General features: G+C 35.1%; 1 protein-coding gene across 5 annotated transcripts in view; it reads right to left on the bottom strand.

Moving 5' to 3' along the window:
- Positions 1-18,148, bottom strand: part of RELCH (RAB11 binding and LisH domain, coiled-coil and HEAT repeat containing) — a 108,028-nt gene that overhangs the window by 42,671 nt on the left and 47,209 nt on the right. For all 5 annotated transcript variants that reach the window (XM_045886603.3, XM_045886602.3, XM_045886601.3 and 2 more), the window contains 4 exons: positions 11,799-11,911; positions 7,329-7,419; positions 4,328-4,399; positions 17-157 (listed from right to left, as the gene is read on the bottom strand). In XM_045886603.3, coding sequence (XP_045742559.1) covers positions 17-157; positions 4,328-4,399; positions 7,329-7,419; positions 11,799-11,911 — 417 coding nt within the window. The remainder of the gene's footprint in view (positions 1-16; positions 158-4,327; positions 4,400-7,328; positions 7,420-11,798; positions 11,912-18,148) is intronic.

Consider the following 18,148-nt stretch of genomic DNA (forward strand, 5'->3'; position numbering starts at 1 on the left):
ATTCTGAAAAACATACCTGTTGATATTTGTCTGGATCATCAATGTATCCCATAATGATACCGAGGCTTTTGATCACAGCTTCTCTTACTAAATCTGCCTTATCTTCCATTAACATTTGTTGCAACATTGAGAGAACCAAGGAGCTACGTATTTCTTTCTGAAAATAAATAAAAACATGTTTTTACTATTTATTTTACACTAGCAGTAGAAAAGCATAGAAAATAATAACAGACATCCACATATTCAAAATCCAGATTAAATATATTCACATTTTCTGTTTTTTTAAGTCTTCATTTTTCAAAGACATAAGACATTACAGATACAGCTTGTCTGACTCTCCAGCCTCTCCCACCTTCTTCTACCCTCCCTCTCTACAGATAACATCTACCTTGAATTTGGTATTAATCATCTTCCAGCATGTTTTTCTTTTTTTTTTTTTAAAGATTTTATTTATTTATTTTGACACAGAGAGAGAGAGAGACAGCAAGAGAGGGAACACAAGCAGGCAGAGAGGGAGAGGCAGGCTTCCTGCTGAGCAGGGAGCCAGATGCAGGGCTTGATCCCGGGACCCTGGGATCATGACCTGAGCCGAAGGCAGATGCTTAACGACTGAGCCACCCAGGCGCCCCCCAGCATGTTTTTCTATCTACTAAATATGTGCAAATCCTTCAAATCCTACAGCACATAGTAGCAAGCACTTTTGGCAAACCAACGAAGTCAACACTGCTATAAATGGACAATGACTTCTACCAATACTTGTTTTTAACTCAGAGAAGAGCTTTCAGAGTTTTAATAACAGGAAAGATTACAAACATGGCTCCGTTAATCAAAAACTTTTGTCTGGGGTAGGAGTGTGGAAACATTCTAAAATCCTGGTGTTCCTATTTTTTGAAGAACTGAGAAAAGAAACAGGATGATAAAATATGAGAGCAAACTTTAAAAATACTTCAAAGGGAACTGCATTGCTATCCTCAGATGCTACTCTTTTAATATAATGTCAACCACTGTTGTATCTTAATTTCACAATTTTTTTTCTGTTAAAGAATGTTTTAGCCTAATTAATGCCTGAAGGTAAAATAAAGAGCTATCATTATGCCAATTCTTGCCCTTACTTCCCTTCTCTGGACCATTATTATAATTTGATCAGTTTATAAAATTCTTCAAATCTAAACTTGTTTATGTCCTTTTCACATCTAATAGAATACAATTAAGATAGAGGATGTGACCATTTTCATAAATTTACAGTGTGATTTTAGTATGCAGAGCAAGGTCTAACGGTCATCTTTAAATGACCTAGTTTTTGCTTTGACTTCCTAGAAACAAAAGTATATGTAATTTTACCAAATTTTGGTCACATTTAGGTTGTTGAGTATGTCTTTTAGTACAGCCTTGTTTACTTATCCTCTAGGATAAAAACTGCCCAAAAAACTGCCTTGAAGATCTTAAAAGGGCTTCTGGGTTGGTATCAGCCTCGGCAGCAGGACGTAGGTAAGTAAACTTCAGCTGGGTATTTGCTTCACATTGCTCTGGGCTGACGTCAGTTGCAGCAGTTAGTTTCAGTACGCCACAGGGAACCCACAGGACAAGTCAGGAGGCTACTCCACTGAAGCCATGACCACGCTGAGATTTTACTGTTAGCAGCTGTGGTGGGATATTAGGCAAGTGAAAATCCATGGAGGAAACATTAAGTCTATTATTATTTTTTTTTAAAGATTTTATTTATTTACTTGAGAGAGAGAATGAGAGAGAGAGAGAGAGAGCACATGAGAGGGGGGAGGGTCAGAGGGAGAAGCAGACTCCCTGCTGAGCAGGGAGCCCGATGTGGGACTCGATCCCGGGACTCCAGGATCATGACCTGAGCCGAAGGCAGTCGCTCAACCAACTGAGCCACCCAGGCACCCATTAAGTCTATTCTTGATACTGCTTAACATTCTACTATCAGGGGCAGTGTAGAACAGCTTATTTATCCCCTTTGTGCATGTGATGTTCATCTCTGCTTGGAACAGTATATAAAAGGATGCTCAAAACTGACTCATGTAGGGGCACCTGTTTAGGTCCTTTTCACATCTAATAGTGAGAATACAATAAATATAGAGGATGTGACCATTTTCATAAATTTACAGTGTGATTTTAGTATGCAGAGCAAGGTCTAACAGATTTGATCTCCAGGCTGCAGTTTGTCAAGTCCTCCTTTAAACTATGGTTGTTTAAATTAAAATAACTGTGATGTCACCTCATTCCTCTACCCTCTCTAAGCCCTGGACTTATGGAAAGATACCTAAAAGAGTTTAACAGTCCAGGGGTCCTCATCTTTTTGATGGAAGGATTCCTTTAGTCATTTAAAAATTACTGAGCACTGCAAACAGCTTTTATTTGGGTGGGTAATATCTACTGACATTTATCATATTAGAATTTAAACTGAGAAATTTAAAAACAACAATAAAATCATTTAAGGTTAGTAACATGTATAACATTTTAATGAAAATAACTATAAAACAAAAAAATTAGTGAGAATGGTGCTTTACATTTTGCTGCAAATCACTTTAATGTCTGACTTAAAAGCAAACAGGTAGATTCCCTTATCTGCTCTGCATTCAATTGTTATGATAGTTTCAGCTGAAGTTTTTAAGAAAATCTGGCCCCACAGAGACATGTAATTGAAAAAGGGAGTATTTTAATAGCCTTTTCTGATAATAGATTTTTTTTTAAGATTTTATTTATTTATTTATTTGAAAGAGCAAGAATGAGAGAGAGGGAGCACATGAGAGGGGAGAGGGTCAGAGGGAGAAGCAGACTCCCTGCTGAGCAGGGAGCCCAATGCGGGACTCAATCCCGGGACTCCAGGATCATGACCTGAGCCGAAGGCAGTTGCTTAACCAACTGAGCCACCCAGCGCCCAAGAATAGATATTTTAATTCTACACTAAAACTGGACAAGTGGTAGTTTCTTAGAGGTTAGATGCAATGTAGAATCTGAAACCATGATATGGTTCCTTGCTAATAAACTCTAAACTCTGGCACATTAAATTCCACTGCTTAGGTGTGTGGGTGGCTCAGTCGGTTAAGCGTCTGCCTTCAGCTGGGATCATGATCTCAGGGTCCTGGGATCAAGCCCCTTGTGGGGCTCTCTGCTCAGCAGGGAGTCTGCTTCTCCCCCTCTCTCTGCTTGCCACCCCCCCTGCTTGTCCTCACCCCACTCTGTCAAATAAATAAATGAAGTCTTTAAGACAAAAATTCCACTGGTCTATCTTGGACTTTGCCTCTATTTTTACCCATGTGTGATTTTGAGCAGTATGCATTGGTCATTTGGGAAACATTGTACCATAGACTTATTCAGACGCTCTTCAATATTGACACATTTTATTATAATCTCAAAAAAATCACATGTTAAGATCTCAGAAATGTGTTTACATACTCAGAGGCTGTCAAACCCATGGTGGCAGATAATAAATTTTCCAAAATTCTCGTTCTCACTTAAAAGTTCCAATTTTATCATTGGCAATAAATGTCATCTACTTGTTTTTCCTTAAAGTGACAGGCTCATTTCACTCATTTTCATAAAAATATCTGCTAAATACTCATTTCTGAATAACGAGAGCTTGTGTGTTAGTGGTTGGTCAAGTAAAATCAGTATCTCATGAAAAAAGGAGCTAGCTCAATTCACAACTCAAGCTATTTGAAATCCTTTTCCTGAAGTAGCCATTATACCTCAGGATACCTCAGCAAAAGGGATTGATGTTAGTATTTTCCATTTTGTCACACAAAATATTAAAAAGATATAAACTCAAGGGTCAAAATTTAGTAGAATTAATAATTTTATTGATTCATCAAAGCTTATTTTTGAGTGAAACTGGCTCTTCTGAGTATATGGCAGTGAAGAATACATCATTATCAGTATATTTGGGGGGTCACTGCCTAGATCAGGGCTAATGCATTGGCATTGTTGCCCATTATAGCTTCTGTACCAATAATGTAAATGTAAACACAGAGAAAAAGATGAAAAGTGTCTTAATATTATGAAAATAATTTCACCTCATGGACCCCTCTGAAAGGATCTCAAAGAATCTCCCAGGGTCCTCGAACCACAAATTTTGAGAACTGCTGATAATTTAATACATTTATGGCTCATGCAAAATGGTTAATATACCTATCTGCCTGTAATGCCATATTATATCAATGTGAGACTAATCTTTTTGGCTCATCTCCTTCCTTTTATTAGGATAGCATGCCCTGGGAGAATTTGAATTAAAATATATAAGTCACTTGATAAAAAGTTTCTCTATTATTAAAAAGGAAAAAAGTTTTGAAGAAAAAATGACAATTCTTACAGGAAGGTAAGGTGCCAATGCTCCACAGGATTCTGCCACAAGTAGTCGTCTTTCTGGGTATTTGTGGTTAATCTAGAGTAAAAAATAAACAAATTAAGCATAAACAACATAACCTCCTTTCCTCCAACAGAGAATTACTCCTCACAATAAATCCTGTTAAGAATGCAATAAAGCATCTTTTTTTTTTTCCCACTTCTGGGAATCCCTGTGTGCCCATAATTGGATCAGGAATAAGGGAATCAGAGAGAGACTAAAAAATGAGGCCACAGCGGTTATCTGTTAAAGAAAAAAGGATAAAGCAAAGATGAAAATGTGGCAAGGTGTCTAGAGATGGTAGGCTTACCTATAACTAGGCTTTCCTTAGGATGTCAGAAGCACCTTTCTCCAGCCCTAGCAACATTAGTTTATTTTTAAATTTGAAAAACTCAGCTTCTGGATATTATAGATATGGCTTATAATATGTGCCAGGAGCGACTCATCAGTTCTCTTTTTTAACTAAGGGATTAGGAAGTAAGTTAATCAATGATTTAACCAGAGCCAAAATACGATTTTGTTTTTAAAGTAAGCAGACTTCAATCCATTCCTGTTTGTATATGCAAGATGTTGGGGTTTTGCTGTTATGATGACTACACTGAACCATAACAACAAAATAAAAAAAATGACACATACTGGGTTTTGTTCCCATATGTCTTCTTCATAGAATATAAATCTTTCCTTGACTGGAAAAGAAGTATATCTGTTCTCATATTCCCATATGAAAAGGTGCCATAATTCATTAAAGTATTGGATGCCTAAAATTAAGAAAAGAAATTACATAGCAATCTACTGGGCAACAAATGGGAGGCAGTCGGCTAGATAGATCCCCAATATCCATGTTTATTCAGGTAATAGAAGAGGTGGTGGTAATGATGGTTATTATGAACATCTGTAAACTAAATTTTCCAGAAATAGTAACCTCAGAGCAGAATGGTTTGAATGTCAAAGTATGTTATATGTAAACTTTCATTTTGCTTTTTAGTCTAGCTCAATGAGTCTTAAAATTAAATGTACGTACAAAAATCAATTGTATCTCTCTATATTGCAAAAAATGCAAAATAAAATTAAGAAAATTCTATTTACAACAGTATCAAAAAGAATAAAATATTTAGGAATAAATTAAACAAAAAAAGTACAAAAATTGTGTTCTGAAAACAACAAAACATTGTTGAAAGAAAATTTAAAAGAACTAAATAGATGGAAAGACATCCTAAATTCATGGGTAAGACGGCTCACTATTGTTAGGATGGTGAGATACTCTCCACACTGATCTACAGATACAATGCAGTCCTTATGAAAATTCCAGATGGCTTATTTGCAGATTTTGATAAGTTCATCCTAAAATTCACATGGAAATTCAAGGGACCCAGAATAGCCAAAACAAACTTGAAGTAAGAGAACTAAGTTCAAATGGTTGGAGTTTCTTTTTGGGGTGATAAAACTGTTCTAAAATTGATTGTGGCAGGGGCGCCTGGGTGGTGCATTCGGTTAAGCAGCTGCCTTCGGCTCAGGTCATGATCCCGGGGTCCTGGGATTGAGCCCCGCATCGGGCTACCTGCTCAGCAGAAGCCTGCTTCTCCTTCTGTCCTTCTCTTGCTTGTATTCTCTTTCTGCTGCACTCTCTCTAATAAGTAAATAAAATCTTAAAAAAAAAACCTGATTGTAGTGAGGCCTGTACAATTCTGTGGATATACTAAAAAACACTAAATTGTACACTTTAAATGGGTGTATTATATCTGAATATCTCAATAGAGCTTAACAAAAAAAAGGAAATGGAAAAAACTGTTTAGAAATTATAAATACCTATGAATAACTGTACAGAACTGTAAATTTAAAATTGTATATGCTGTTTCCAAATTCGACTTCCAATGATTAGAGCCTCACCCTAAATTAGTATGCATTATAATCCAGGTGACCTAAGGGACTGTCAGAGATAAGAGGACCATATATAATGTTCAGTTTACATATTTAATCTAGATATAACACCACTAAATTTTAAAGAAAAAAATGAATACTCAAATTAGGAATAGAATTCTTTTTTTTTTTTTTTTAAAGAGGAATAGAATTCTAAAGGACCATATGCTTTAATGATATTCCAGAGACCAGTATTAAGAATAAGTGACTATGCTATTATAAATAAGGCCATGAAATTTGTCTTTATAAGTAAGAAATCCATCTTTTTTTAAAGATGGATAAGTATGCCACTTAATGATCTAAACATCAAGTCTAGAAAGTCAATGACTGTGAGTTTTCCACAGGACTGGAATATTAAAATTCAATATAAAACCAAAAGTATTGTAAGTAAATGGGTGAGGTGGATTATAAATACAAAAACCTCCCACATCAACAGTTTACACTTTATATTCTGTATATATTTGTAATATATACAAATATATAACACATATATTATTTCTATTACCCCCCCCCTTACACATATGCAAACACACATGGCCTCCCTCTCCCTTGAACCTACCTCAGGGCTTTTGCATTCACAGTAACTCACTTCATTCAGATCCTTGCCTAAACATCCCTTTCTCAGATTCCTGCTCTGACCACCCCTTCTAAAATAGCATTCTCCATCATTCTCTAACCCTTATCCTGCTCTATTTTTCTTCATAATCTATAATAATATAAGACATATCATTTATTTGTTTACTCTTATCTCCCCACTAAAAGGTTTTTGTCTTTTGTTCACCACTGTATGTATTTTGTCCATTACTGCATGTAATGACTGCAGCAGTACCTGGCACTGAAACCAGTGTTTCTTAACTATGTGTTGGAAGAGCGAAGAAAGCAAAGCATCCCAGAGCATTCTTAGTGCTGTTAAATCACCGTGCTGGACTACAGAAAGAGCAGCATAATTTAGATCCCACATATTTCCTATTGGCATTTAAAACAGAAAATATGAACACTCATAATAAATTAGAATATAGTAGCTAGGGGAAAACCCAATACAGTTATTTACCTGTTCCCAACACTGTGGTAAAAGTTCAGCCTCTACACGTGTTGGTCCAACATGACGTGCAAATGCCACACAACCTGTCAGTATCATCTGCCTGAAAAATAACATAAATTAATAAACACTTGTACTTGCATTAGAAAGCACAACTTTCTAAGGGTTAAAAAAAGCCAGCTCTGTAATTCACACAACATACAACATTTTTGTACAATCAAATTAGACTTTTCCAACAATGGACTAGGCCGCCACCAAGAGAACGAGTTAGTTAAGACTCCTTCCCCCAGCAGTGGCAACACCATTTGTGAGACTTAGTGAAGGGATTCTCTACTGGTGTGAAGCTTAATCACATAACATAATTTAGGAGGTTAATCTCATAACCTCCTAAATTAACTTCCCATACATGCATTCTGAGATAATATGTCTAATGCTTCAGCTTCTACTGAATTTCAGTTTCTAGACACTAAACCAGCCAGTGATTATTCCCCCAATGTTTCTATAATTTAAAACTATGGTATCACATTAGTAAAATGGTATTTCTTAAATCAGCATTTTATACACGAGATAAATGTGGTAGGCAGCTTCTGACATGGCTCCCAGTGTTGTCTATCTCCTGATATTCATGCTCTGTGTCATTCCATATCCTTGAGTGTAGACTGTACCTAATGATTTGCTTCCAATGAACAGAATAATGGCCAAAGTGATTAGGTTACAGAAGTCTGTGATGTCCATCTTTGGGACCCTCTCTATTGCCTTCTCAGCTGGCATGCTTTGATGAAGTATGTGGCCATGCTGGTGAGGCCCATGTGGCAAGGAACTTAAGGAAACTCTGGCCAAAAGCCAGTAAGAAACTGAGGCCCTCAGTTCACGAACCCATGAGAAACTGAATCTGCCAATGATCAACTATATGAGTAAGCTCAGAAGCAAATCCTTTCAAATTGAGCCTTGACAGGACCATAGCCTCAGCCAACATCTTGATTATAGCCTTGTAAGAGACCCTGAAGCAGAGGACCCAGATTAAGTGACTCACATAAACTGTAATATAAAAATAAGTGTTATTTTAAACCACTTTCTTTTGGGGTAATTTGTTACAGAACAGTATATAAATAATATAATAACTTCACTTGAATTGACAGATTCGAAACTTAAGAAAGTATAAAACTTTAAATATGATTTTGCACTCTTCAGAATGAAGTTCCATTTTAAATGACTTTAAAATGCAGAATTATAAATTTTTCCTCTTTTATCTAGTTCAAAACAGTAAAACCTGATGGGTAGTAGCCAGCTTCTAGGAAGAACAAATTAGAATGTTTAATTCATATTAATAATAAAAATAGCACTTTAAGCCCAGGCACTGCTCATTGCTACTTCAAGTCAACTTAACTTAAACTGCAAAATGACCTTAAATTTCTAAATAACTGTTCTCTCAAGTAGAGAAGAATAATGACAGACAAAGAATATGTGGCTAACAATGAGGAAAATGTTGAGCCAGTCTATCTTCATTGTATACTGCAGCTTATTCTCACCACAACCTTGTATTTTTAATCTATCTGATTCCCCTTAATATGTATATTATTGTCTTCTATGCCTACTTCTCAACTTTCCTTTTGCTTTTCTATTTCCTTCTACTTTGGGAAGGCAACTAAAGTGAATAAAAGAAAATGGGAAAAGAAATTCCAAGATTTACAGACAGCATTTTAGCTGCCTGTTCCCCAATGAAAACTTCCTAATATCTGAACATTGTTTTTTCCCCACTAGTATCTTAAAATAATGAGAAGGCATATACATTGGTTCCACAAATGTTGGTAATAAGTGAACTTAGGTGAAATGTAGGCATTTCAAGCACTTGCAAGAAGTATACACTTGTATGAAATCTTCATGTGAAATAACTTTAAATCACGAGCCAGCATCGACATACTAAAGATGTACAAACTTGTTGAAAAAATGTTAGGCCCCTCAAGGCAAACTTCTTAGCCAGCAGAGTTAATTTTAAAAAGTCTGACAGTTTTGAAATACAGGTTGAAAACAGAAAAGGTAAGATGGCCAACAGATTATTAACAGCATTGCAAACAGGCTCCTGTCACGGTAAAAATTAATGTTCCCTTGGGGTGCCTGGGTGGCTCAGGTGGTAAAGCATCCAATTATTGACTTCTGCTCAGGTCATTATCTCAGGGTGGTAAGATCGTGCCCTGTGCTGGGCTCCACGCTCAGCAGGGAGTCTGCTTGAGATTCTCTCTCACTCTGCCTCCACCCCTCCCTCCTCACACTCTCTCTCTCTTTCTAAAATAAATAAATAAATCTTTAAAAAAAATTAACATTCCCACTTGTAGAAAAATCACAGGACAGGGGTTGTTTGACTAGTATTTGATGCAGGTAGAAATATGGTGTCAATTATGGTTGTTAGCAAAGAACAGGCAAAAAAGCACTAATACTAAGTATAAAATTAAATTTTTCTTAGGATACAATCAAAGAAGTCTGAGATTTATTAAGTAAGGAAAAGTAACAACTAATTATATGACAAATATATTACGCTAACTTAAACATTTTGCTTTCTTACATTGTTATTCACAAAACACACAGTGAGTCAACTGATTAATATATTTAAAAAAATACTTGTATATCTGAAAGGTGAAAAATTTAAATGTGAACACGAGTGCTGAATTCCTGACAGATCTCAACCTGAAGTAATAATAGGTACTTTTGGCCACCAGGTGGCAGCTATTAGCTTTACATGTGGAGTCTATGAAACAGGCTAGAGATCTAGAGGTTTTTGCCTTGTAAATTTAAAAATAACAATGTAATAAATGTTATTTAATTATTAAGTTATGAAGACAGGGAATAGTATTTTTTATCTTATTTTAAATTCAATTAATTAACATTTAGTGTATCATTAGTTTCAGATGTACTTCAGTTATTCATTAGTTGCATATTATTTTTTTATTATTAATTTTTTATTTTTAAAGATTTTATTTATTTGAGAGAGAGAATGAGAGAGAGAACACATGAGAGGGGGGAGGGTCAGAGGGAGAAGCAGACTCCCTGCCGAGCAGGGAGCCTGATGCGGGACTCGATCCAGGGACTCCAGGATCATGACCTGAGCCGAAGGCAGTCGCCTAACCAACTGAGCCACCCAGGCGCCCTCATCAGTTGCATATTAAACCCAGTGCTCATTACATCACGTGCCCTTAATGCCCATCACCCAGTTACCCCATCCCTCCACCCCCCCCCCACTTCCAGTAACCCTCAGTTTGTTTCCTAGAGTTAATAGTCTGGGAATAGTATTTTTCAACGTGAAAATAAAATATTAATTTTTCTACACAGCACCATCAAATTGTTCTAGAAAATTTTCAGTTTGCAATAAATAGTGATTTAATTTGCCTTCTATTTGACTAGCATGTGAGGACTGCTGGTATAGATTCATCTTGACTGGATCCTGAAAGGACATGTTTCTCTGCTTGCCCAGGTATATTCTGGTAAGAAGGGGAAAGAGATATATACTCATAAGGTTTTAAAGTCTATATGACTGTTTTTATTCCCAGAGTTGAGAGATACTTTGTATTTAAAATTTTGAGCTTTACTTGTTCTATGGTTCAATCTTATGATTTCCCAACATTTTCAGATAAGGTAAAAATTTTGACAATCAGTGAAACAAGTATTGAATATATAAAGTTACCTAATCATAAAGTACAATACTACTGTTTTGCAAAAGTATAAGCAAAATTTTTTTCATTAAAATAGAAAATTACAACATAGAAAAACATTTCAACTGCCCAATTTTACCCATCCAGTGCTTAGTTTACCTACTGACCCACAAGGATGGGTCATGTTCATAGTTGCACAAGGATGGGTCATGTTCACAGTTGCACAGCTTCACTTAAAAGTCTCACCTTTATTTAAAGGTTTTACCTCTCAGGTAGGCGTCATTGTTGCCTGAGCAAAACCTATTCCCCATTCTTCTGGAAAGTCATCCTGATGTGTGTCCCTTCACTACCCTCAGATATAACTCATTTCTCCACTCAGGTATCAATAGTTGTGAGTACTGAAGTCATAACCAACAAAAACAAAATACTATATCCCTCTAGCCACATAGTAATTGGTTTACAAATAGCCCAGTGATACAGAAATTGATATATTAAATATTTTACTTTTGTAGAACCTGTTAAGAAGCCATTCATCTTTGGGAAAAAGGGGGAATATTCTTAGAAATCAAAAGTGAAAGATTAAAGGCAAAGAAATATTTGAATTAGAAGTCTAAAGGTAACTAATACAAAAGTGTACAAATCCAGCATGAGTAATTGGAATAACAAGAATGGAAACAATGTAGAGCTTTGTGAATGGGACCAATGTTTCCTCTGCTTATTAAAATAAATACTGGGACAGAAAGAAGGCATTTAGCTTAAAATGCTAATCGTGATGCCAAATTCGTAAGATTAATAAATTAACATTATATTTATTTCCCAAAGAAGTAGTCATACTTACCTTTGCTCATCATCTGGCCTCTTGATCAAATTGAAAAGTATATGGAGAAGCTGATCTCTTTCTTTAGGCTCAGGATGCAGGCATGCTGTACACAATATGAGGGGGATCAACTCCTAAAGAAATATGAAGGTGGAAAAATTCAAAGTGAAAATGTGTTGAAGAATATTCATTTTTTCCCCCAGAGTATTCTTAAATGAACATTTAAAATGAAATAAACCTCAACATACAAAAGAGCAAATTCTAATTTTGTAAAATAAGTAATTCAAGAGAAAACACTGAAACATATATTTATGTGTTGGTTGTAGAGAAGGTGTGAATCATAATGTAATAAGGTTATTAAAGTTGCAACTAACCTTATTTCCTTATCCAGTCCTTTCTAATGGTCTACTAGTTTTTGCACTAAGTAACATTCTATCTTACTTTAAGCTGATAGAGTAATTTTAATTTTGAAAGTGTTTAAAAAAAAAACTTGCAGAAGCTAACTATATTTTAAAATTTAGAAAGCTAACAGAAAATCAAGACAATTCATCCCACTTCCACAAGTACAATATCATCTGTCTTAATTAAGATTACCTGCAATTAATAATTTTGTACCCTTCCCACTTAACCCCATGACTAATTAAAAAGAAGACCATTTCCACAGGTGTTGAATGGTCTCAGCACTGCTATAGAGTGTTAGAAATGTTTTATATTCAAATGGAAATTTTTAACAATTGTACATTCAACATGCAGAGGTAAATTCAGTATTTTGTAGGAAAGTAATAACAGAAGTTTATTTCTCTCTTCCAAAGAACTATGTAAACCAAAGTTGTTTTATATTTTAAATAAACTAAAACAAAATTCTGAAATATATTCAAAAGATATTGTTTTTCATTTTGGAATAAATTTTCAAATCTAATGAGAATAAAAGTCCCAAAACATTATTTTTGGAGGAAAACTTTCTAAACTGTAAAAATAATATTTTACAGCTATTTTAAAGAAATCAGTATGATGTTATAAGAACAGAATGATTACTCTCACCATTTCTTTTTCCCATCTATCTTCTTACCCAGCAAAAAGTGCTAGTAGATTTAAAACAGAAACTGATCAGGGCACCTGTGTGACTCAGTGGGTTAAGTGTCTGCCTTTGGCTCAGGTCATGATGCCAGGGTCCTAGAATGGAGCCCAGCATCAGACTCCTTCCCTGGGGGGTTGACTTCTCCCTCTCCCTCTGCCCCTCCACCCCACTCGTGCTCTCTCTCAAATAAATAAATAAAATCTTAAAAAAAAAAAAAAAGGAACCGATCACTATGAATAATGCATGATATCCTGAAGAAAAGTCTACACTGTAGAAGTTTCTTCCCATTCTGAAGATGCTCGCTTAAAAAAGGATGATACGATTTTTAGCAGAGTTGAGACTACAGCTTAGAGGAATGACTACAAGTCCCTTTCCATTATTTCTAAAGTCTTCATGTATTATTTTAAAATTATAATTACCTGGTATAAATCTTAAATTGAAGGCACAAAGATACAGATAAGAGGTAAGAATAAACCTGAGAAGTAAAATTAAATTTAAAACATTTATTCTGTCATCTTTGTATTTGGGCACCTCTGTAGGTTTTACATTAGTGAGCAAATGAAAAGCAAAAGTAATAAAAAGTAATTAGGGAAAATAATTTTGTACTGGGAATGGAAGACAAAATACAGATCCTATATTGTTAAGTAATGTTTTTACCAGAGATTTAATATGATGCTTGATGGATTAGTCTTAACTTTGTATGAGAAAAATAAACAACCTTTTATGAGATACTAGAGTAGGAGATCGTTAATAACAGGGATTATCCTAATCCTTAGAGGATTCCATTTAGACTACTAAGAGCCAATGATACTCAGGAGAGGACTGAGACATTCCATCAGCATATCCCACTGAGAAGAGAACCTTAAAGATGAAAAAGCAGTTATTCTAGAAGGCACTAACAAAAGGAGAAAAAATTTTAATGCATGAAAATCAAGAAAGACTCTATTTTATTCGTATTTTCCCCTCATGTCAGATCCTCCTTTCCTGAGTTTTCTTGCTTCCTACTCAACCTTCCTCCTTTTTCCATTGTCTCTACATACATACTCTTCCATTCTCTTCCTATTATATTACTCTTTAAATATAAAGTTTTGCAATGTAGATATTTGCTATAATCGCAAATACATACATACACACTGTTGAAAATATAATTATTTAGCTTTTTTATCTCAAAAACAAGCATAGCAAAATAATTGTGTTACTATTTATTCTTTGTGCCTTTCATTTTCTTTTTTTCAAATCATGAGGCTTAGTGATTCTTAATCAAAGAGGAAGTTTACGTCCTACATTAATATAAAGAATCTTTTAACTGAAATATGGCTGTAGACGTGCCAAACTGAAACCTAATGAAAATCACAAACTTCTCTGATTTTTAGTTTCTTCAAGTAAAACATAAAAAGAATTAATATCAGGGCAGAAATGGGAACTATTTCATGCACAGCCTGCAATTTTCTTCTCTATTGCTAATGTAGAATTATTAATTTTTCCTTCTGAGATCAAAGTTGGCCTCACAAAGCCTTAGCACTTACCAAAGCACTTCTCAACACAGCAGCTATTACCAACCAATCCAAATTGACACATGGGAGGAAAACCTGTCACTTCTTGTACCCTTAGACTCTAAAATTCTATGAACTTAGGACTTTGAAGGAAAATATATTTCACTTTTCTGAATCACAGTAATAAATTATATTGCCATTTGCTTTTATTTCTTGCTGGCAAAATTAACAACATATGGGAAGTCACTACCAATCATTTTTGGATGCTATTCCATGCCAAAGAGAACTGAGTACATCTTGGCACATTAATGGCTCAAACAGTTATAACTCAGTATATAAAGTAGGTCAGTCGCTTCCTCTTACATAAATACAGAGCTGAGAAGAGGCCCAGTAAGTAATGGCAGAAAAAAGTGGAAAGAGTAGTTTGTTTCTCATAGAATCATCAAGGATTTTAACTGCTAAGTTATGACTGGCTCCAAATATCTTATTTGTTCACAAGTTCTATTTGTACAAATTCATTCATTTATTCACAAGTTCCATTTGTACCACCTTTGAAATAAAGAATTCTGTACACATGTATCTGCTGTTGTATATTCTCATTTATTTACTGTGAATTCATTCATCTTTTTCAAGCCTCTGAAGTATTAATACATCCACATCCACTTCAAGCCTCTGAAGTATTAATACATCCACATTAATACATCCACTGCTTATTATTTTCTTAGAATTACTCCTAAGGTTCAACCTTCAGGAAGCCTAATTAAAATACTTGAATTTATTAAGTCTGCATTTACCATTTTCACACTATTCATAAATTTATAGATTTGAATCAATATTCTCCCTTTGGTATCTCTCCCCTTTGGTATCATCTCTCCAATGAAGAAGTCTAGTGTTTTAAAAACTTTCCTTATAATTCTTGAATGAAACATTTAAAAGGTGGTAGCTAAATTTCCTTCAGAAGGCAAGGTGATAGTGGTTTAAAAATGTCTTTAAATGATTACATATAAAAAATGTATTGAGACTAGGAGAGCAATGTTAGACATTATATCTAAAGCTTAAGAATTTTTCACATGGGGTGCCTGGGTGGCTCGGTCGGTTAAGCATCTGCCTTTGGCTCAGGTCATGATCCTGGGGTCCTGGGACTGAAGCCCGGCATCGGGCTCCCTTCATAGTGGGGAGCCCGCTTCTCCCTTTCCCCGATGCCTGCTTGTGCTCTCTCTCTAGCTTTCAAATAATAAATAATCTTTAAAAAATAAAGAATTTTTCACATGAAAAGATCCTTAAGCAAATCAGATTTAATACTGCATGTTGATAAAAAATAATAACCATGGTAATAAAATACCTATGGCTTTGGTAACATTATATACAAAAAGTAGTGGCCCCCTACCCACAAACAAAAAGTTACTGTGTCAATACTTCAAAGCAACAGAAATCTTAAATATTTCATTTAAAACATGCTTTAGCAACTGATAGTACTCAGTAAATGTGTATTGAAATGAAATATAAAACAGATGTCCTACTAATCACTAGAGAGCAAATCAGTGCAGTAATCCTGTAGCAGAAGGTATTCCATTACTTTATTGTCATTTTGGAAAAGATATTTGTAAGGCCTTTAGAATTCATTAATCTAAAAGGCTTAGTAACTTACATTTTACTCAAGTAAATGACTTCTGCAATTTTAATAACAAAGCAAGTTCTCTCTATATGAAGGATCTCCCACCTCTCAAATCTTAGGTTGCCAAAGGGATTTTGTAGAGCATTAAACAGTTCAGTTTTACAACTAAAACAAAATAACTTCTAATGATAACAAAGAAATCACTTTAGAGATAGGAAATGTCTTTAGAGAATTTTACATTTGATTTTATGAGTATTTTTACTTAACTTTCTTAGTCTTACAAAGATTAGTGTGTTTAGACTACAAAAAGGGGGAGGTGGGGAGAGGAAGCACCTAAAAAGGATCTAAAACAATCCGGTGATTAGATGTTGGGTGGGGGAAATGAAGGCAAATTTTAACATTAAAAAAGGCATGGAAATGTTGGTAAGACAATGGCTTCAAGGTCTCAAAGAATTCTAAAACAGAAAAGGAAGCACTACATTTAGATCAGATGCCAAGGAGGAAATGTCTGAGTGCTTCAGATCAAGAAGAAAAATTCTACGGTTTAGAAAGGTAACACATTAGTCCAGTAAATTATAGTTCACTGCTTGCCCTCATTGTTCCATTAAAATTATTTCCTATAACTCAAGCGTCATTTAAAATTTTTAAGTAGATGTTATTTTAAAATTTTCCATTTGGTCTTTTGCCTAGATATTAAGCAATACCAAATTACAATTTAAATTCAAGCTATGATAAATGTACACCCTCTGATTTAGATTTTCAGTTGAAACTTGTCAGGGTGTTGACAGTAATACATTTAAAAAAGGAAGAGGGGCGCCTGGCTGGTCAGTTGGTAGAGCATGTGACTCTTGATCTCTGGGTTCTGAGTTCAAGCCTCATGATGGGCATAGAGCTTACTTAAAAAAATAAAAAGAAATAAAGAAATAGGGAAATAAAGAAAGGAAGGAAGGAGGGAGGAAGGTAGGACATTACAAAGACTCACATAAGAAAAAAAAAAAGATTACTCACCTTTGGAACAAGTTCTATACTTCAAGGCTCCTAAAGTATCTATTCTTAGAATTATTATCTACTGCTTATTATTTTCTTAGAATTACTCCTAAGGTTCAACCTTCAGGAAGCCTAATTAAAATACTTGAATGACTTTAAAATCCTGATACTGCTGGGGTGCCTGGGCTCAGTAGGTTAAGCATCTGCCTTCAGCTTAGGTCATGATCTCAGGGTCCTGAGATCAAGCCCCGCCTCAGGCTCCCTGCACGTTCAGCACGGAGTCTACTGCTCTGCCCGCCCCCAGTAAATCTTAAAAAAAAAACAAACAAACCCCAAAAAACTGATACTGCTAAAGAGAATGTGATTTACTTCCAAAATTAACATACACATACAAACACACATTAAATAGTAAAAGTAATCACTAGAGAGCTTTGTCCAAAAGAGATGGACAAAGCTTATCTACTTCACCATACTATCTATTTTACTTTACTTATCTACTATTCTTTTGTATAACTCTTGAAGGGGTTCAGAACAAGTCTCCCCAAAATGTGCCATTTTGGCATGTGGACTATTTTGAGCTGAAGGCAATCAAGATCCAGCAGAACCAAAGAAAAACTTTTACCTCTTCCTTAAACTACCAAAAATAATTTAGATAGGGGGCCTGCCCAGAAAGAGAGCTACTTCCAAGAAATAGGTATTTTTATCTGAATGACTTATCTGTATGAAAGGACAAACACCTAATTACCAACATCTGCTCTTCTTATTGTCCTGTGAATCACCCTCCTCCCCGTTTTTACACCATTAGCTCAAGATGGCATATAAGCCTAATTAATTGCCCAGCTTGTCCTTGGATCTTATATTGCTATGCGGCCCTCCTATACATAGGTAACTGAATTTATTTTTCTCCTATGAATCTGTCCTATATTAATCTGATTATTAGACTAGCTAAAGAACTTAGAAGAACTTAGAAGGACAGAAGTATAACCTTTTCCTCCCCACCACTCTCATATAGTTATAATTACTGGGCTATTATAACTCATAAGTTAAAAAATTCATCATGGAGCAAACATGAATGTAATATAAAAGAGCAAAGTTTGGTTTCTCAGAAGATAAGCAGCTCTTTAGAGATACTACTACATTTAAAACTTTTAGGGAGGAGCACCAGGGTGGCTCAGTAAGTTAAGTGTCTGACTCTTGG

This window comes from Mirounga angustirostris, unplaced genomic scaffold (genome assembly GCF_029215605.1).
Source record: "Mirounga angustirostris isolate CCGP_5_RB_7025 unplaced genomic scaffold, mMirAng1.0.hap1 SCAF_14, whole genome shotgun sequence".
NCBI classification, from domain to species: domain Eukaryota; kingdom Metazoa; phylum Chordata; class Mammalia; order Carnivora; family Phocidae; genus Mirounga; species Mirounga angustirostris.